This window comes from Hyposmocoma kahamanoa, unplaced genomic scaffold, assembly GCF_003589595.1.
Source record: "Hyposmocoma kahamanoa isolate Upper Pololo Valley unplaced genomic scaffold, ASM358959v1 192, whole genome shotgun sequence".
Taxonomy (NCBI): Eukaryota; Metazoa; Arthropoda; class Insecta; order Lepidoptera; family Cosmopterigidae; genus Hyposmocoma; species Hyposmocoma kahamanoa.
Genome location: NW_020653719.1, coordinates 10,547,017 through 10,569,973, shown reverse-complemented (window position 1 = coordinate 10,569,973; position 22,957 = coordinate 10,547,017). Strand labels below are relative to the sequence as shown.

At 36.3% G+C, this 22,957-nt stretch overlaps 1 protein-coding gene across 1 annotated transcript in view; it reads left to right on the top strand.

Annotated features, from left to right (window-relative positions):
* The first annotated feature begins 215 nt into the window (after positions 1-215).
* LOC113226473 (phosphofurin acidic cluster sorting protein 1) overlaps positions 216-22,957 on the top strand; it is a 252,829-nt gene continuing 230,087 nt past the window's right edge. The window contains exon 1 of the mRNA XM_026459104.1: positions 216-521. Coding sequence (XP_026314889.1) covers positions 412-521 — 110 coding nt within the window. The 5' untranslated portion in view covers positions 216-411. The remainder of the gene's footprint in view (positions 522-22,957) is intronic.

The window sequence follows — 22,957 nt, the reverse complement described above, 5'->3', positions numbered from 1 at the left end:
GAATTCGCCACTATGCTTTGGTAAACAATGGGGTCAAACAATCTTAGACAAAATGAATTAATAATGAAAAAACCACTTTGTTTTGTGTTTTCAATTTCCGTAATAGCTTATTGGACGTTCGTTGTAGTCTTGTATTGGGAGAAATTTTACTTGGGATGTTATTTTAGCCAATTATGGCAACACCGAGCAGCTGTCTGTCAATCGTATCGAACGCCTGGTAGCTGATGCTTGCCTGCTCCGTGCTGCGAAGCCTGCGAAAGTTTATTGAATATTGTTGTGAGTGCAGTCTGCTTCGTTGTTAATTGCATATTGCGTATCGTAAAAAATGAATCCAGTGCCGTGTTTAGTTATCAAATAACAATGCAACCATCCAACAGTTAAGTGTAGTGTGAGAGTGTTTATGTCGCTACGATGACCGAGAAAAACAAATCTGAAAAGATGACTAATGCTTCGAAACCTGTTCCTATGAAACTTTTTGCGGCCTGGGAAGTGGACAGGACCCCTTCCAACTGTATCCCAAGGTATGTTAAGCGTCAATTTCACTATTAAACCTACAACTTTATGTTAGAATTTCGATGTTGTTTATAGTTCGTTTTTCCACCTTCGCATCTCTAGGGTGGAAGTGATGGCAAGCTGTATTTACTGTTTACGGCGTCGATACATCGGGCAGTCGAATTAATGATTAAGTTCCGCCGGCGCCTTATCAGAGTTCGTAATTATAAAATTAATTTATGAAACCTATTTTTAACTGATAACGGTTTGTTATCATCTTAGCATTTGGTTGAATTTTTATTTAATTTTGTTTTTGTATTGCCAATACTCTAATAACAATAAGTTTTAAATCCATGTAATATAAATATTTAATATTTGAAGTTTATATCCAGGTCTTCCTTTTCTAGAAATAGTTATCTAACTTCCAACTTCCTAATAAATATGTATAATATTATTCTTAGTCTAATATATTATTAGATATTATAATAACTAGGTTATAACTAGGTAATATAATAATAACAGTAATAATAATAATAATTCATTGTGGATATAGAAGCTTGTTTAAGCTACAAAGCTTTCTTATTTAATTATATAAAATACAAAATATGTACTAAGCTCATAAATGTTCTCAAAATTGATTGTAACATCTATTCTAGGGAGAGTAGTACAATTATTGAGTGTTAACCACATACAGGTTTCACACAAAAGATTCCACTAATACCAAAATTAAAATACTAAAAACACATTCAAAATAAATCAAGACTTAAAAATTAAAAAAACAAGGCTAAATAGCATTCATAATTAAAAAAAAACAGGACTTTAATTTTCGATTTTCACATTATATGATTGTTAGCATTTTCAAATTTGGATTGTCACACACTCAGCACTTGTACAATTGCTTTTGTGACCACAACAAGTCATAAAATCATAAATGATGCAACTGACAGGAGGTGATATTGAATTTCATTTAAATTTAAATTTTGTTGTGCAATAATTAGTCCCACAGACCTCATTTTTGCACCACGGCTAGGGTTGGCTGTAAGAGATCTCTGATAGAGATAAGCTCACCTTTGTATATGTCCATTGTAATGTGTGTTTTATGTCTCTTTTCTTTGTACAATAAAGAACATATATTTAAATGGACAAATTTGGTACATGAATCCTGACTTGTATGGTACCTTCTATAATAGTTAAAAGATTGTCAGAAAACCTTTAGATATTTGTGATAGTTAAGAGCATAATAATTGTTTCATATCAATGTCACCGAAGCTCTTTCAGGTACAAAACTATAATAATAACAACATGCTTTGAAAAGTACATGTTGTTGCATAGTTTATTAGTACATGTTTTTATCTTTTACTGTTATAGGGTTAAATTACTGTAACTACTCTTATTCCTTATCAGCTTCCAGTTAAGACTTAATGATAACTAATATTGGTATATTACTTATAAAACTGAACTGTTAATTTCCTCCTGAGTAAAGCACTAGTATGCAAAGACAATGGTTATGTTAATTAATACTAACACAAGATAACTGTGTAACTGCAATTTAACATTTCCTTGAATTTTCTAAATCAAGTTTTTGTAATAGCAATAACACACACAGTCGTAGCCCTGCACTAGGGAAACCCTGCATCACGGGTGCCATGGACACACACATTGACAACTACAATTTACACCCAAACTCTCGAAAGATAGATATAAATCAATACCTCCAACTTAATTTTTGGACCTGGTCTGTTTTTTTATTATTTTGCTCATATTTTGTTTCTTTATTATTTTTCTCACAAAACTCGTTTCTTTGTTTTTTTTTCGAATTTTTTTTTTCTGGTTTTTTTCAGGTTTTTGTTTTTTTATTTTTGTTCACATAATTCGAGAAGCATAATAATAGTAAGTAGTGTATAGACAACGGCACATCAGACTACGCATTTTTGTTCGAAAATCGCCTCCAGTGCAATGGAACAAGATACGACAATGTGTAGCTTGATGTGCTGGCGTGTGTACATTGGAGGTATCAAAATATAGGCCATAAAAATATTTCTCCTGACCCGGGAATCAAACCCTAGACCTTCTACTTGGCGTGGTAGTCGCCTGGCCACAGAGGCAGCTTAATTTTGTTAAAAATTAATGTCATAAAAGTTGTCTTCAAGCTAGATAAGTAATTTGAGCTTTGAAAGTGTACCATCCCATTGCTATGTTAGAGAGATGATGATTGGATTAGTCAATCACCTTTCTTAAATATGTCAAAAATATTATGTTATTATCAGTTTCTACAATTTCTAATAAATTTACTATTTATTATATACTATTTACCAAGTCACTAAGGTATAAGCAATTGAAAAAAACAGAGGGAATAAATTCTCGTTATACCGAAAAGTTAGTTCATTGATGTACTTTTTGTATGGTTAAAATATACCTTCAAGACCTTGTAAAAACACATATTTAAAATTGGGCCTGTATTATGGACTTAAAACCTTTCTCCCGAAATTGATCCATTTTCAATAGTGTCATACAAATCCTTGTTGATAAAACCATAAAAGTTAAAATGTTTAAGGTAAATATTATACTAAACTTTGTGTGAGCTCTGAAATTAGGTTTAATTAATGAGTCTAACATATTTATCATTCTGTTTACCCCACTAAGTTTGCTCATGTACACTATCCATGACCACCATGCGTGTGGGAGACTGATAACCTCCCAGAGCAAGGCCAAGGAATTTTTCAATTGAACTTGTATTATATTGTTCATTTTAACTCAAGGTAATCTAATTCAATTTACTGACCTACAATGTTGTGAAATCAACTACACACATAGAATGTTCTGCCCTTTTGATGTAATGTTCAATGTCAAATACCAACAAAGAGATGATTACTTTTAACCGACTTTAAAAACGGAGGAGGTTCTCAATTTCTCAAGTTCTCAAAATTTTTTTTTGTGTTTATGTCACGCAATAACTCCATCATTTGTGAACCGATTTTGATTATTCTTTTTTTATTGGAAAGAGACTTACCTTAGTAGAGGTCCCATTTAAGTTTCAAGAAAATATTATGTGTTGTATTTGTACCTTTTAAAGTATGAAGATATTTTTAAATTTTTTTATTAAAATTAATTTCTTACTTCTAATAATTAATTACTTCAATGGAAAAGAAACCTTCAATTATGAAAAATTAATACAAAAATCGTAAATCCGTTTCATAATTCGTACAAAATGTCTAAATCCAGAGCCACAAACAGTTCGTAACAGGCCGTGCTAAATTTGTATTATCAATATTTAGCAACCTGTGCAGTCAGATTGCATGTATGACTCACGCGGAACACAGGTTATGTAAATGCATGTGCCGGCAGCGGCGCCACTGGTGCAAGCGGTGTCAGGGCGACTACATTACAGTAAAGTTGCCACGAAGACAATTTAGAAATTGATCTATGGTGTTAATTTTAGAGCTATAATTTATTATTATATCAGATAAGGCGTTGTTTGAGAAAAAAGTATTGTTTGAATCGTAACCAGACTTCTCAGTTTCTAATAGCCGTAGAACTCCCTGTGAAAGAGTTCATCCACGGAAGCACTGCCACACATCACTGCGTTCCGGTTTTTAAGGACTTGTGAACTTATGTCTCAGGGTCAATTTGAATTTGGAATAAATGAGAAAATGCGCCATGTCTTGCGCGCAACGCTACAGTGAATGTACGCCCTAATTGAATAACGCTGCCGAGTGTCCATTCGCACACGCACACAGTTGGATTTCCGTTACCAATCAATGTACTTTCAAAATCAGAGTCTCTAGCCAAAGTGAGGCAGAGAGAAAAAGGCACAGTCGAGTCCAGTCGGATTTTCTTTGTAATCAGTACCTAATAATAACGACAACATTTACAAGATTATTCTTCACATTAATTCCGTAAATATGTTTTCTTAACTGCTCTACTGACTAGAGATATTGAATATACGGACATGACGAACATGTCGTGCGCCTGGTAAGCGACACGCCTGTCCATAGCAGTTGCAATCCCACTCAGAACTTTAAATCACGAAGTGCTCAGGGGCACTGCCACTGCCACCGTCTAAGGCATAAGTTGACAAGTCCCATGAACCTGTAATTTCACCAGCACACTTGAAAATCGGAACGCAGTAATGCTGACATTACAGCTTGACTGCAGAAATAGGTAACGTGTCAGTACTTTCCTGGGCGAACTCTTTCACGAGGAGCTCTACTGCTGCTGATAGATTTTAAAGAGAGAATTGTTGTTTGTTGCTTATTTAAATTTATGTAATATGATTATATACCAATTTTGTTGCTGATGCAGGTTTTTACACATCAGCGGATGCTTTATCTATTTAAAAGACTGCTATGGAGCGAGCAATGCTGGGCATTTCTCTACGTGATCGAATCAGAAATGAGGAGATCCGTAGAAGAACGAAAGTCATCGACAACAAACCGGAAGGCGTTCTGTGGGACGGCCCCTACTATATGGACAGATGACCTGGTAAGGGCGGCGCGTAACCGTTGAATGCACGTCGCGTTCGATCGACTAGTTTGGAAGTCTTTGGGGGAGGAATATATTCACCAGTGGACGTCTTCCGGCTGATATGATGACGATGAAAAAAAAAACTTGAAAAATGCACTGCCTTACTGAACTTCTCTAATAAAATATTCAAAGATTTTATGACGTTTATTAATAAAAGAATCAATCTGTATGAAAACAATCAAATTGTGCAATTTTGTCAGTTATATTTAAAAAACAACAGCTGCTGCTTTATTTATTTATTTTTGGCTACAGAATACAAACTGTGAAGATCCTTAAAATAACATTAACATGCATTACAACAGGAGTAAATTTGTATTCCTACGACAGCCACTCACGGCTTTTGCCAAATAAATAAAGTACTTACAAATTGACAGACTACGAACATAATAAATAAATTGCACTTAAAAACAATAGCAAAAAATCATGTTACACATACATAAAAACAATGAGGTTCTTAAACATGTTCAGCTTCCTACAAATATTTAAATAAGCATAGTGACTATGGGAGAATAAGTCAAAATCCTTAGAAAAGTTGTTATGAGTTATAAATATGCGGAAAATAGGTTCATTATATCAGACATTGTGCTACATTGCAGAGAAAAAGTTATTGAAGTACCTTTACTGCCAGTCTTAAAAGAGGCGTGGCTTAGGACCTCACTTGAGTCTATTTCAAAGTTGATAATTTTAAACAGTGTGGAATAGTCCAGTATCACACGTCTGTACTGAAGAGGGCGTACCTTAACATATTTGAGTCTTGCTTCGTAATTATCAGATTCCCTACGATTTGTCGGCTTGCAGTCGGTTTTTGGAAGGTTTGTAAATTATTTCAGCGTGCTTTTCAAGTCATGTCACGTCTCGAACATCCGCAATGAATATTAGCTTCAATCAATGCAGAGGCTGATGCGGGTGTGGATATTTTAATTTATGTGGATTCTAATGCTGATATTCGCAACAACCCTGATATGTACATATATACGACACTCGTACCTTAAAAGTGTCTGGTAGTCAGGAATTGTTCTTGAACTGAAGTTACGCGACGATACGACCGACAATGGTACGTGATTGTCTAGTAATTAAAAAAAATACGTTATTAAAAAAATTGATAAAAAAGCAACGTCGGTAAAATATGTATGTGTAAAAATCATTTATATCTGAAAACACGCCTTATTCCTGACCAGTGAAGTTGATTTATATTCCAACATAAAAGCATATATCTCGGGAGGTAATAGAAACAACGAGGGTGACCGCAAGGCCGGCTTTGTCTCGAGCGTCATTCGAGTCCATTGTGAGTCAATCGACCATGCACAAGGAAATATTATATACCAATTTGCATTCAACTCCAACATTTAATATCATGAGGGGAATGTCGAGTTTACTGAAGACGCAGTTCAAAGCGTTTTGCGAGGCAGACTATTGCAATTAGGCGTTTTCATTACAAGTATGTCTGTAAATAATATACCTTTTTATAAATTACAAGTTTGTGGAATTACATCTTCATCTTGTTTTGGATGATGTAGTTAAAGATCTCATGAGTACTTATAAAATTATAATAATGCAATTATATTGCACTTTAGTCACAGAAAACACAAAAGACATTACGACATTACGTTTCCTTTATTTTACAAAAAAAATCGACCCCAATCAAACTAGCTAAAAAAGAGATTGTATTATGATAACGTAGTTCATGTGAATCACTGACCACGTTATACTAGAACGTTTAATCAAAATCAAAAGACGATCGACAAAGATGTTAATAATGTACTGACCTTATTTATGGAACATAATAATATCAAGCTTTAATACGTAGGCAGATATATAATAACTGCCACCTACCCAACCTACCATATCCTTTTTCATCCAAATTCCGTACCGCTTCCATAATCTCTAATTCTGCTTTCCCAACTCTTTCATTGGCTAATGCGAGGGCAAATCCATTAATATTAAATAAGAAAGATAAAGACGATCGAAATTATTCGGTTTTTAAAATAAACGTTTAATTTGAAAAAAGAATGATTTCAGTTGAATCTTATTAACGTTGTTATCATAATTAAATATATATATATATAACGATCGTCTAAATACGTCCATATGTGTATAAACAATCGAGAATCACCATTCCACTACATCAGCAACAACTGCACGACAACGGGGTCAGGGTAGACTTCCAGTTAGTGTTTTCAAGTGGTGTAATATTACATCGAAGGTCGAAATTGTTTTGATACAAGTGCATTGCCTTTAGCGTGCTCATTGTAACGTGTGTAGCCGATCTGATGAACAAAGGAAAACCGTAATTTGCTTTAATTAACAACTAAGTAGGCGTAGAAGCTTCTAGTTTGAGATTAGTTGAATTTATTATGTTTATTAATTAGTATGTGCATGTATGAGTACTGAGGTTGTATTTTTTTATAATATCAAGTGACGGGATGAACAAGTCGTGCGCCTGGTGGTAAGGGACACGCCTTTCCATAACAGTTGCAGTGCCACTCAGAGCTTTAAATCGCAAAGATCTTAGGGGCACTGTCACTGCGCTGTCATCCTGAGACATAAGTTGACAAGTCCCATATGCCTGTAATTTCACCAGCATAAAGATCCTTCCAAATCGGAACGCAGTAATGCTCTCGTGGTAGTACTTCTCTGGACGACCTCTTTTAATACTCTTATGTCTGATGGAATGATCAAAACGTGCATTGATAATTCAAGGTGCAGTAGCGTCTTCCTGTGGATATTACACTGCAGTTTTACTTCTTATTGTATCGATGGCATACTACATACATACACACATACTCAATATTATTATCACTGCGGTCCAGAACTTAGCCATGATGATCACACCACAAATAGCCGCCATGCTGCATTGAGTGTGGGATATATTTGCCATTGGCGCTCGGCGTAAGGTACTCATTGATGCCCAGGGCACTGATTACTTAATAGCTTCTACGTAACAGATTTTTTAGAATTTATTTATTAGATTCGCCAACAGAAATCCTCTATTAAACATGGACATAAAATAACACTACAGAAATTATTAGAGTGTAAATGCACATATAACATCGTATCAGAAGCGTTTACTGTGTGTTATGTTACATAGAAACAAATGGCTATGACAGTAAACAGTTAATTGTTTGGTATTAGAAGGACGGTAATTACTTAGCCTGGCGTTTTGACGAGACGATACATCACTCTCATACAAAATCAAAAATACCTACGCTATAATAGCCTTCTTAGACACCAGGCGCTCACTACAAGGAAAAAGGAACCTAAGCACGCGCTCAGAGAGGTGAAAATAATGTTGCCCGTCGTATGCAGTCGTGCGGAGCCGAATGCTCATAATGAAGTAGCAGTAGAGTTCCTTGTGAAGGAGTTCGTCCAGGGTAGTACTGTCACCTTACCTATTTCTACCGCCAAGCAGTAATGTCAGCATTACTCTGTCCTGGTTTCGAAGGGTAAGGGTGCTGGTGAAAGTACTGGCACATGGGACTTGCCAACTTATGTCTCAGGGTGTCGGGCGCAGTGGTAGTGCCCCTCAGATCTTTGCAATTTAAAGCTCTGAGTGGCACTGTAACTGTCATGAACGGGCGTGTAGCTTGCCATCGGGCGCACGACTTGTTCGTCCCGTTGTTATTAAAAAAAATGATGAAAGACTTGTATGAACGCTTGTGCCGACGTCGGTATGCTCAGCGGTAGACACTTGTCGCGTAACATTGAGCGAGTGACGGAGCCTTGCCCAGGGTGCACCAGACGTATAAAGAATATGAATAGTGCGTCTTACGGGGAGGCTCCTTTCGTGCACCTCACGTGCAGTATACTATTAGCGCGGAAATATCACAGTCCTACTTGTTACATATCGCACGTTGAAAAATACAGTTACCGAAAATCTTGCTTTTTTTTTCAAATTTAAACTCATTTATTTATTAAGAGTTTTTGTGAAATAACACCACTAATTTTGTTATGATTATGAATACAGATTCTAAGATAGCGGCGACGAATGCCGACAAGTCAGTATAAAGTTCTATGAAGAAAACGCATAGAAGAATTTCGACGTCTCGACGTGGGTTCAAGTCCCACCGGATCGACGAAAAACTGTGCAATCGATTTTGTACTCATAATTTAAACTTATTTTTGACATTTTTTGTTGCCATTTCTCGAAAGTTGACTTTTTTCGTTTAGGGACGTTTCTACGTGTGATATACTTTTTACGGCCTATAACAAGTCTGGTACGTAATAAAATGCTAACGGTGACCCGATCCTTTGTTCATAGGAAAGGTTTTTACTGCACACGATACAAATCAGATCCTCACAACACGAGACTGGAAATAAATACGTAATCAAATAAGTCTTCCTTCGAAATGACTTTCAATTATAGAAAATCATAAAATTAATCACCATTTCCGTAACATAAATCTACGAAAACATTTAATGATTCTGTAACACATTCATTGAGATCGTGTCAACACCTAATTCCTCACTTCAAAGTCAAAAACCGTTAATTTAACAACATATATAACATCGGACAGTCTTTGAAAATAACATTTTCATCCCGCCTACGAAAGAGCAATCTTGTTTTTCTGCCACCAAATGAATTACAGGCTGAACGACCAACCGTCACTCGTCACAGTGTTGCCTGCTCCAAATTCCGCTAGTCATCGTTCTAGTTACACAGGGTTGCCAAATTGATGAGAAATATTTATGACGTTATTGCTTTAGTTTTCATTCCAATTTTGTTAAGGAGTTTATAATCACGACTTTATTTTTGTATTCAGCTCCAGTCCAATCAAACCTTTGTAATTATTCCTTACTTATTTAACTGCCTCCGTGGCCGAACGGTTACCATGCTGGACTGCCACGCAGAGGTCCCGCGTTAGATTCCCCGGCCGGGAGAAATGAAAACGGAAGATGGTATTCTATCATAGCAAGATAACTGCAATGCAAAGACAAACTTTGGAGGCCAGTTCACAGTTTCTAAAGTAAAATACAAATTGCAAAAGAAACCATTTTTTGGTGTCAGTCAACCATGACCATGGGCCCGGTTAAGAGTCCGAAAAATTGGTTTCTTTGAAAACAAATACACGGGATTTGAATCCGAAAAACGTGCTTAATTATTAATACAAAGATCGGTTACAAAGAAAACCTTCGACCTGACAGGACTCGAACTTGCGGCTGTGCCATACCAAGGTGACCGTTCTACCAACTGAGCTACAGATCGTCACAGCAGACTTTACAAATTTTTCTATGCGTTTGTTACAGATCTTTCTTTTTGGTTTTAACGAATTTTTCCCGTAGCGCCACCTGTGAGAAATCTACGAAAGTATTTTCTTCACTCAAACAGTTAATTTAATTTTTCTGTCATTCTCGGACCAGTGTTCACTACCTAATTTTCGTGGTAATGTTTATTATTTAAATATTCAAGTAAATTATCATGTAACTATTAAATAATATTTCATGATACAATACTCGAATATTCAATAATATTGCAGGATAAAAAAATCCAATACTTAAATAATAAAAATTGCCACGGAAATTAGGTACTGAACACTAATCCGAGAATTACTGATTTAATTTGGAACAAAAATCTAAGAATTCGATAAATAAAAATTGACGACCTGTTGGGTCGTGTGGCTTGTACACCGGTGTTTTAATAATATCGCCATCTCTGAGGTCCCGGGTTGTAACCCCGGCCGGGTCAATGTAAATAACTTACTTTTCTATATTGGCTCGGGTCTGGGTATTTGTGGCACTGTCGTTGTTTTCAATTTCCATAACACAAGTGCCTTACTTTGTGATCAGAGCAAAGTATGCGATGTTGTCTAATACTTGTCATGGAGGCTTAAAACAAATATCTTTTGAACAGAATTGTATTCTACCAAGTAATCTGTTTACACTCCCTTGAAATGCTAGTATTTTATGTAGATAACCGTCGATGACAGACAAGGTAACCCTACACCCACACTATAACGATGTGTCATCTCGCATAAAGCACTTGGCAACGTTGACACCAACAAATCGGCTGGTGTCACAATTACAGCATTCATTTTAAGATCCAGAAAATGAGCATCATATCATACAGCCTTGTTCATGAGGTTCGAAAAATTAAATCGAGGCGTTTAATTTTGCGCCTGGTGGTAAGCGACACGCCTACCCATAGCAGTTGCAATGCCACTCGAGCTTTAAATCGCAAAGATCTGGACACCGTCACTATCACCCATCACCCTAAACCGTAAACTAACATCAAAAAAATGGACGAGATTTTCAATTCGACTGTATTTTGTTTTTTTTTGTTTGTGTATGATACACGATTACTCCGGCATTTGTGAATCGGTTTTTATGGTACCTCAGTTGTGGTGCCATTCAAATTTGAAGAAAATATTCCACCTCCAAGGGTGGCAAATTAAGGCATGAATCGGGTTTATTGGATTTCACCCACTTTCCGGTACCCAATTGCAAAAAAACTTGGCACATAGATATAATTTTACAAACTTTCTGAGGTCGATTTTTTTTTGTAAATTAAAGAAAACACAACGACGCCATACTTTCTCAAATTCGTATCTTCTCAAGAGTGATTGCTTAGGAGATGGCAAAACTTTCTCTTTATTTTGAATTTCGTATCAAGGGTCTTAATTTGGACGCATTACTTTAAGGGTCGTATTCTAGAACTCTACTCAATGCTCAAGTCAGGATTGCACTGGAAACACAAGCACTGGAAATACGACCCTAATGGCAGGGACTTGAGTATGATTTCGAGTGCCTTAAACCATACTCAAATCCTGACTTGAGCATTGAGTAGAGTTCTGGAATACGACCCTAAGAATAGGTAAAAGCCAGTGAGTGAATATAAAGGAAATGTGTTGTGAATCGGTCTGCAAAATTTGTATATACAATCCATTTTTTGCACGTCAATAACTTGTGCTTTAAGATTCGGGTTTGAGAAAGTAAGGCTCCGATAACGTCTTTTATGTTTTCTATGACTAAAGTGCAATACGATTGCATTATTATAATTTCATATGAAGTCATGAGAACTTTACCTACATCATCCAAATCAGTAGTCAGAATGACACATATACTATTAGCGGAAAACGAAGTATGACTCACAAAGTTCATACTTTTAAGAGCAAACTTAGGTAGGTACTTTATTAACGTAGTAATTCTAGATGTTAGTTTTAAATTTAGTGGCTGTAAAAAGTACGAACGCAGATGTGGAACAGATGGTACGGAATTCATTAAATGGTCCATTCTTTCAAACATTGTGGGTATAAAAAGGACCACAGCACGACATTCGATTTGTTTGTTCGAGAACAAAACAAAGGAGTATCGCGTTTGGTGGAAACTGACGCTGTAGCCAGTGCCACAAAATTATTTACTCAGCTGGGTAAATTCGGTGCCAAGGCTCTATTCGCAAATTCACATATAAAATTGAAAGACGTTAGATATGGACTGTAAAATGTGAGATGTAAGCTCAGTAATGCAGACTGCTAGGGATTCTTGGATGATGTGTTGCAATCGTTAAATGCAGGATTAAAGCATTTGTGCATGTATTGTGACTCTGCTTTATTTTTCCGTCGTCGTGTTTCATATTACTTGATTTATATTAAAACTAAGTTTAGACATCTGTATAGTCTAGTTTGCCAAATGTAAGCAGCTTATAAAGAGTATAAAAATCTGAACTAGTAGAAAAAAACACATTTCGACAACACTCACCATAGGTAGGCAAGGCTGTCTTGTTATATGGTTTCTTACATTTTTTTGTAACTTTTGACCCTCACGCGTTACATTTGTTTTTAAGGCAAATTCCGTAACTTTTTTTACTTGACTTTCAAAAATGTCATAGAATACCATAGGTAAAATTGTTATACTTGAAAACGTAATTTTTTAAGCTACTGCTTATTCACAGTATCGACTTCCCTGAGAAGAACGAGCAAGAAACTCTAGGGATTGTTTTTTTCAAATAAACTTAAATGCTATAGAATAAATACACTTTGAATCACATTTTTGTGGAACCTAGACTCATGTTGTCTTTCCATACATCTTTATCTAACACGTAGTCCACAATTTTGTAAGTATGACCTTTCAATTAAAATTCAACTACATATAATGCCACACTGAAACGCGCGGCCCGCCACGGCGTGGCCAGAGCATAAATTGTAAATCCTAAGTAGTTTACGAACGCATCCAAATTGTACAATAAAGTCACTCAATTAGTTACTGGTTAGAACTTGACTTTTCTTGAGCGTATCTAAGTTATATATCGTTTACACTTAGAATTTTTCATTAAAGAAACGAAAATTTAAATTTTACATCAAAAATTTAACTTTTCAGGTAATTCAATATAATTTTTGACTCAAGCGCCCTTGGCAACACTGATGCAAGGTGGAGGTGGCTGGCGCAGTGATTGTAGTAACACTACACTAGATTCCTTCATGTTTGAATTCCACTTCCATTTTAACGTATCTGTCTGTCTTTAGCTAACTTTATTAACGAACTAAATGGAAAATGTTTGAACGATAGAGATATCTGGTACTGTAATTCACCATTTAAACACACAAAAAATAAAATAAAAATAAAATAAGTAATATCGGTAATAAATAAATTGAAACTTGAACTAAATTAGATTCAGATTGGTATGTCGTAGACTTGTCAAGTCCGCCAGATGAAGTAAATATTCAGTTCTGACTCCGGGCAGTCACGAGCTCGACACTTATAGAATTTAAAATGAGCTTTCTGCGAAGTCCGTTACTATGTATTATCCATGAGCATTGAATAAAATTTCGCCCGTCTGCATACGTACGATTCAGAGGGACTGTTTAATGGATTTAAAAAAAATAAAACTCAGAAGAGTTTTCTGTCTTTCGAAATTGCTATACATATTCTTCTAACAAAAGAGCTGCTTGTAAAAGAGTTCTTCCAGGAAAGTGCTGCCACCTTGCCTATTTCTGCCGCCAAGTAGTAATGTGAGCATTATTGCGTTTCGGTTTTGAAGGGTAAGAGTGCTGGAGAAATTTCAGGCACATGCGGCTGTATCAGGAATCTTTGCGATTCAAAACTCTTGAGTGGAGTCGCTTACCACCAGCCGCACGACTGGTTCCTCCCGTCACTTGGTATTATGAAAAAAAAACTATAAATGAAACTTTTCAGATCTAAGTTTTGTGTAATTGTTTTATTAAGCAAATGTACACGACATTCTGTCAATCGTGGTCATTAGACCCTGTGAGGAGTTGGTTTGCTTGAAAAAACAAACAAATCGCGATTTGGATGTAATAGTTTTAAGTCAAATGATTTATTCACTAAGACAACACAGTACATTGCCTAGGCAAGTCAAATTACAGAAAATATAGACTTAAATTATACAGGTATACATACTAGTAAAGTCTTTTATGATTTTTGAAGAAAATGAATATTCACTTAGATTTGAATCCATAAATGCGTTGATTTGATAAAAAGCGTGATTTTTCAAAGTGAAGTTTTAATATTTGCTTGAATGTAGCCATTTCCAAGTCGGATACACTAACTGGGAGTTTATTGTACATATTAATTTTCATATTTACGCTCTGTTTTAACGTTTTTAACAATCTGATTTTATTTGTTACTAGTTTATGTTTACTTCTCGTGTTATATGTATGTATGTCTGATATCTTCGCCATATAATTTTTTGTTTCATGTATCTCTAATAATGATCTGTATACCTATATACAATGAAATTACAGTCATTATTCTATATTTAACAAAGTACTCTCTAATGTCAAAATGCACCATTTTATTTTTTAAATCTATTATCAACATCATACATGTATTTGGCAATCAACAGAACAATCAATAAGACACGACTAGGACATATGACAATAAACGTACACAACATTTACTATACACTGCATCATATCCCTACATTTAATTTCACGACAACAGCCCTGACGTAACTACAATAATGGTTTTAAAAATTAATTAACTTTGATTAATTTACATAAATTGAAAATTAAAATCAAAAGCGGAAAAGCAATAAATTAATACACATTTAATCCGTCATGCGTCCTATGGAGACATGTGGTGTCCCTAACGATTTTGTAAAAAAAAAGTGTATAAGTTTAGTAATTTTTTATAAATTTTTATGTTTAAAAAAATGGTGGATGACAACCGCTTTGGGTCATAGACACAGTGTGGCTCTAGTTTTAGTTTTAGTTTAGGTTTTGCTCAATTATATACGTAGAATAACTTAGGTAGTTAAATAAAGTGTAGTATTATCTTGTGTGCTAATAAGTATTTTGTTTATCGCCATGCCGACAGTAAGTTATTTTTAATGTAGGTGATTTTTTACTTTGGCTTTACTAATGAATCTTTCCACGCCTCTCCTTCGCCACTAGTTTTGGTGTCTTAACGTACCTTTTCGCTTCCTCCAGTCTTTCATTCATTTCTTAATAAGGCAAATTAGTGTTCTCATCTTAAAAGTAATTTCGCGCGCACACGGTCCCGTTAGCTGCAATCATAGTGGATCGACATCAAACTTTTTATAACAGCACAACGACCTCCATGGTTCATCAACACCAAACTCAACTGTTATACTTTTGACAAGTAAACGTAGCGTGAAATAATTTATATATATATCATGTATATATCACAAATATTGATATGTTAACTATGATGTTCGCTCTAAATTGAAACAAATCTACGTGTACATTTATTATGACCACCTCGGTGGCCTAACTCCGGGCGCTGGATGCGGAGATCCTGGGTTCCATTCCCGGCAGGAACAATTTGGGTAAAAGTGGGGAAAACTAAATTGGTTCTAGAGTGAATTCCGTTGTTCTGGTACTCATAGTATAAGGAATTCTCTAGTTCAGAAAATTGGTGTAGTTATCCGGTTATGTAATCTGAGTCTGACACATTGCTATTTAGTAACAGATGAATTGGTCTTTTTATTATTTGTGCTGGTAATCTTTTGTGATGGTCTCTAAAAAGATGGCTTCTTGATAAAGACCATAGCGATTTGTCGCTTGAAGTTGTCGTTGCCTAGATAGTTAATCGTAAAGAGCTAAGGTAATACGGAACAGTAGCGGTAGAGTCTAAATAATAGGATTATTGAAGAAATGGTATGACATTGGATACGAAACTAGTTTTTTAGATCTAAATTTACAGGTCACAACTGGGTCATTTGTTTGAAATAACAAATACATGCTGTTTAGATCCGAAAAGAAGTTACATTTGTATGACATTCATATTATGTCTGTCTGTATTAGAATAAAGCTTCACTTTCAAGAACCATAGTCACTATTCATCAAACATTGTAAAAGCAATGACTTGGATAGCTCATTTTTTGCTGGTCGCTGACCTGAATAGCTAGTTCATAACTGTCAGATACAGTCCGATAGGCAACGCGACAAACGAGACTCGTGAATTTTTTTCCTTTGTGTTTTTGTGCGACAGCTTTGTCTGAAAACATATTCTACAAAAGAAATATAGTCCAATTTTTGTAACTAGATGTTCACCATAAAATATGAAAGATTTTAATGTTTACGAGTACTATAACGATCGTAAAATAATGATTTGGAACCCACTTAAATATTTACGAGACAGTCTTCAAATAGAGGTCAATAAAAGCATAAAAAACAGATCCGATGACCGAAAGATTAGATAAAATCGCATGCGTGTCTATATTCAAATTAATTTGAATAAATGATATGTTTAAACAAAGAGATTATTCGTATTTTTAAATTAAAAGGAAGTTACTATTTCCAATTTGTTTTATAGATTTTATATGTTTGCTTATCTTAGTACTAAGTTATCGACAGTTCGTGTGAGATTGGGTTTCAAAGTTAAGCAAGCGGTTCAAGTTCACAGAGGCCGTAAACTTCGCAGTTTCCAGGTGACTAAAGGAACTTAATGAAATTAAGTTTGAACTGATACGAAGTAATAGCATTAATGAAGATTCAATTATTACCGTCAAGTGGGGACCGCTTTGTGACACTGTACTTTGATTTTCTGCCATTTGCAAATGAATTTGTTTTAGAGTTCCTTTTATATTTATTACAAATCTGTTATCGTGCAATCAAGTTTGTACTTGAAATATCTACAAAATAGAATAAAGAAACCCAACCAACCGTCAAAAGTTCCTGATCATTCTAGTAGTAGAATGGTCCGGAACCTTTGCCGGTTGATTGAGTTTATTCAATGGAAGCGATCATAACACGATATGGAGCGGTTTATTCGTTTAGGCTTTATTGAGAAAGTGAGGAAATAAGAGCACACATGTATTTCCCGTCATAAATTAAACATCGTTTACTTGATACATTAATTTAAATTAACTCACGTGTTACAGCACGTTTTAAATCTTGCGCCTGCGACAGCGAGATTGTTCCGGATGTATTTGTAACGAAGTCGAGCGTAAGGCGAATATTACCCTAACTTGGTGTAACGTCTAATAAAATGTTTTGATGTCAACGACCTTGACAAACTCCGTCATGGAATATTCGACACTTGTCGAAGGGTGGAATTCAATGAGGGTCACAATCCATCCTTTCCAAAAACCTTGAATGTTACTTGTGGATTAAAACTTCTACAACATGTATTTAATTTAGGGTAACCCTTAATTATTTAACCCTTAACGTTACAAATTAAGTCTCGCGAGTTCTCGGATTTATTTAAAAAGGTTGAAAGTTTAGAAAAGGAATTTTTGCCGGGCTCAAGGTATTGCCAAGTACGCGGTTGCATCAAGGTGTTGCAGAAGAACAAGCCTTGAACTGCGAACTAAATAAAGTTTAATGGTTTATACTGCATTATGCTTAACCGAAATTAGTATTTGTAAGTTAATCCCAATAATAAGCATATTATTGCTCAAAACGAATGAGGCGTAACAAGTTTTAATGAGCATTTTACTTGTGGTAAGTTGTGTAGAATGAGTGTTTGTACATGTCTGCATTTTTTTGTTTTAATAAATATTTTATAACATCACATACGTTGCGCTGATCGCAAAGTAAGCACTTGTGTTACGGAAATCGGAAACAACGCCGGTACCACAAACACCCAGACCCGAGATAATATAGAAAAGTTAGTTTTTCTACTCCGCGTAATGAGACTCTGCAGTCGTTCACCTAGCCGATGGAGTGACCAAGTGACCGCCCTCACTGGCCTCCCTATAACAACTGCCCTACGAGAGGCTGAAAGCAGAACCAGATGGAAGAAAATCGTCAATAAAGTCTCGAAAACCATTCGGGGCCACGACCTTCAGCAATGAAGATGACAACTAAGAAGAAGTTTTCTATATTGTCCCGGCCGGGGATCGAACTCGGGACCTTAGAGATGGTGACACCAAGAAAACCGGTCTGCAAGCCACTCGATCACGGAAGTTGTCAAGACTCAAGATACTGCATTTATATTCTTTTTATAGTGTCGATGCTTCTATTATTTTAGAGCTATATTGATTTTAAATAGTATATTGCCACCTTGACTGCACTATTCGTGGCCGCGTAGAGATCTTTTTCTATATACCAAGTGACGGGATGTACAAGTCGTGCGCCTGGTGGTAAGCGACACGCCTGTCCATAACAGTTGCAGTGCCACTCAAAGCTTTAAGTCGCAAAGATCTGAGGGGCACTGCCACTGAACCTACCCTGAGACATAAGTTGGCAAGTCCCATGTGCCTGTAATTTCACCAGCACCTTTACCCTTCCAAACCGGAACGCAGTAATGCGCTCATGCTTGGCGGCAGAAATAGATAAGGTGACAGTATTTCCTTGGGCGAACTCTTTCACAAATCTTTTCGAATGGAATGAAATCCAAACGTGCTGTGTTATTTCAAGGCGCAGTAACGTCTTCCTGTGGATAGTAGTGCACTGCGGTTTTTTTTCTTGTCGTATCGGTAACATACACAACTAATCGGTCCAGAACTTAGCTACGCGGATCACACCACAAGTAGCCGGCATGCTGCATTGTGCGTGGTATAATATTTTCCATCGTGGCGAAAGAATTTGCCAACAAATAGTAAGGATCCTTCCAAACCGGAACGCTGTAATGCTCACATTACAGCTTGGTAGCAGAAATAGGTAAGGTAGTACGGAGGAACTCTTTCACAAGAAGCTCTACTGCTACTTCCCTCGTTCAGGTATTATAATAAGAACAAGACACGAGCAAGTGTTACATGGACTGTCTTGGGGCACCGCAGTCAAGTCGGGTTAGACTGACATCCCGGAACGCCCATTAGCACATCTTGTTTCTGTATAGATGTACCTGGTTATATTCAAATGGCGCAAGACTACCTTCAATTTTCATCGCTTTTATGAGCCGTGTTAGCTCGAAATTGAGTTTCGCTTATATTTACAAACATAGTTAGCGTGTGTCAGCAACTCTTTAAATAGAATTTGTATTGTTGACACGTTGATTCGTTCAAATGCTACACTAGTGGGCGTCCAGTGGAGTGTGTCCGGCACGCTTGGTGATCGGTTTCGCAAAGCACCTCGGAAATACATGTTTGTTTATTCTAACCGTCACTTAGTCATTTCCCTTGTGTGATGAACTTTTTCGTAACGTCGTTTTAAATTGCAGGGGCAAAGGGTCCATTCATGATGGTTTCCATCAGTTTGGTAAGAAATTCACTCTCTCACCTGAAGGGTAAGGATGATATTACAAGTAGCAGGCGCGAAAGCAGTGCCCTTCAGATCTTTGCAATTAAAACTCTGTATGGAAATGAATGAATGAAAGTTCGTCCCTTTACTTGAATATTGCATTTCATTTGCCTTTGCATCTTGCCGTAGTACTATAAGATTATGTTCTAACTGAAATGGAATAACTTCAGCTCCGTTGATATACGATCAACGTTTTTCGGTTGAATTAAAAATTATGTGCACAACAATGTCGAAATATTGCAAATTCCTGCGCATGTTGAAATTTTCACTTACCATCGTTCAATGTAATCTTATCTCACTGTTCACACACGCAAATGCAGTCAATAAATTCACTTTCTTTACAATCCGTTTCGAAGACTCGATACTTTGTATCTTCTGTAAATATTACAATACGTATCCCTCTTTGCTTGGTAGTACCACATAGATTTATCGCTTTAAATAAAGAACAGTTATTTTTATCACTTCTTTCGTTTTATGAATTAGCACAGTACTGAATTGCGTGTGTGGTTTCCCTAGTTCCGTGAATACTATTTAGTGGTTTAAATTTTGTCGACTTCCGTCTAAAGGAAATTGTGTGATTATTTCTACAATAACTTTTAATACGTGGTGTTGAATTTCACCAAGTTAAGGTACCAGTGACCAAGTGTCAATGTTTTCTGTCCAAACTTTTTCTTCAAGTAACTGCCTCCGTGGCTGAACGGTTACCATGCCGAGGTCCCAGATTCGATTCCCGGGCCGGAAGAAATATTTGTATGGTTTACATTTATTTCTCTCGTGAGTTTGGGTGTAATTTGTGGTTGTCTATGTGTGTGTCCATGGCACCCGCGACGCAGGGTTTTCCTAGTGCGGGGTTATGTTTAGTGTGTGCGTTATTATCATTATTATTATTAATTTCGTAATGGTTACTGAACTGAATATTTATTGCATTGTAATATTTGCTGTTTACCTTCCATATCTATCAAGTGGTAGGTTGTACAATAAAATCGATAGAGTACTTTACATTTATCCTTTGAATAAATACGATTACCTTGGTAACTGGTTACAAACTCTTGATTATACATTTTTTTTATTTATAATATTATGGTACAGAAACTGAGAATCTTTTGATTGTCATTAAATAGTTAGTATTAATAAAATCAATACATAAATTTGCACGCACATTGTGTACTTTGGTTCATCTGTATTTTACATATTATATCTATTTTTTTTTTGTATACATAGTAACCACCACAGCAGTGGCGACGCGTGATTATAATCGTTAGTGTAAAGCCGGCCTAGACAAAAAGACCTACCTTAACAAAAACTTCTTTTGTACTTAAGTAAAACACTTATTAACACACAAGATAATATATAGTACCCTTCATTTCACTGATTAACTTATTCTACACAATTGTGTACCATATGTAGTAAATTACGTATTGAAAAGTTTTAGGCACGCCGGTGAGAATTGTGTTTATGGACGCGTCGCCACTGCACCACATTGAACATTGTATAGTTGTATGTATGTATGTATTGTATATTAATATAGACGTTTGCCTTTATAGTAGGTGTATCTAAACAGCAATAAGTGTTATTATTACATCTGCATTTTTATACTCAATTTACTTTACGTCATTGACTCACGCCCTGAGATTCCCATTGGGGTTACGATAGACTATCGATCGCCACTTCACACAATCCTGACAAACCTCTCTTGCCTCACTTGCATTCATCGGTCTTTTCATAAAGGCGCTCTTGTCACTACGTACCGTACGTAGTTTTTTAAAGAACACCTTCAATTTTATCTGAGAATGTGCCGTCCTCTTTCAATGATGTACTACATCTGCTTACCTTCTTTAAATATCCTCCACACTTTGCTGCTGTAAAGTCGTTTGCAACAATCCTGATTTCATTTAAAAGCTTTTGCACATTCGCATTGAAACCTCAATGTTTTCCATTAATATTGTAATGTAATGTGATCTATCGTAGCGTTTATTTGCAGCTATGTCAGACGTCTTTCAAAAGACAATTTAGCATTTATCTCTTAGAGATCTCTCAACGACTTTTATTTCTCGAACGTAATAATATACTTTCACCGAACACGTTTTGCCGAGATTCGAAAACAATGTCTGTCTGTCGTCCGGATTTGATTTAAAGTTAGTCGAGTGGAGCTTTTACGAAATTCTGTTGCTGATTCAGCGTTTTCTAGTGTCTGATTTTTTTTGTTTTTAATTTAAAGCCGTGGTAGCCTTAGGTAGCCGTAGGTTTGACTTAAAGCTTCTCAAGCAGAGGTCGTGGTTTATTTAATTATATTGGGAAATTTAATTTTAAATTTACCATGAGATTTTGAGGGAGGAAAACATCGTGATGAAAACTGCACGTCGAAGAAGGTGCACAACCCTCGGAAAACGTGTGAACTCCCAATGTCGTATTGTGCCAGGGTGGCAAACTAAAGCCTAAACTCTCCGTCTGAGAGGAGACTCGTGCAGCAATGGGACGTAGAAATAAATAAATAACGCACACACTCCTAGCCCCGCTTTCGGAACACCCTGCATGGCGGGTGTCATAGACACACTCACGACAACTACAAATTACACCCAAACTCACAAAAAATGTAGGCTATATAAATATTTCTCCCGGCCTGGGAATCGAACCCGGGACCTTAACGTGGTAGACCAGCATAGTTACTGTTCGGCCACGAAGGCAGTCTGATTTAAATAATAACGCACACACTCAACATAGCCCCACACTAGGGAAACCCTGTGTCGCGGGTGCCATGGAAACACACATAGACAGCCACAAATTACACCTAAAGACACGAGAGAAATAAATGTAGGCCTTACAAATATTTCTCCCGGTTCGGGAATCGAACCTGGGACTTCTTCGTGGCAGTCCAGCATGGTAACCGTTTGGCCACGGAGGCAATGGTAATGATAGGCATAAAAGGAAAACACGGTGTGTTACAAAATGCAACGTAGACAGACGGTATTATAGTTTACAGACATTTTTAACATAAACCCCTCCCCCCCAGCAGTTAAGGTACTTCACAACCATCCGGCAGTTGAGTCACGTCGCATTGTCGTGCATAATTGTGGAGATGGCACAATGGTGTATTATTTGAAGTAATTTCGCACGTGACATCCGAAATGTGTTGTGAAAGGACCCACATTGTTCCAATGTAGTTGCGTATTTACTATTGATTGCCGTAACTCTACTGCGTGCTCCAGAACAATTCTCGTTACTCTCAGTTTTAGCAACATTCGATCTGGGCACCAATTTTGCTAATTTTGTTGAAATCACTGGCAATTGTAATTCCATAGTCTGCTTAAAATCTAGTGGTAATGGCAGTTGAATTTCTATAG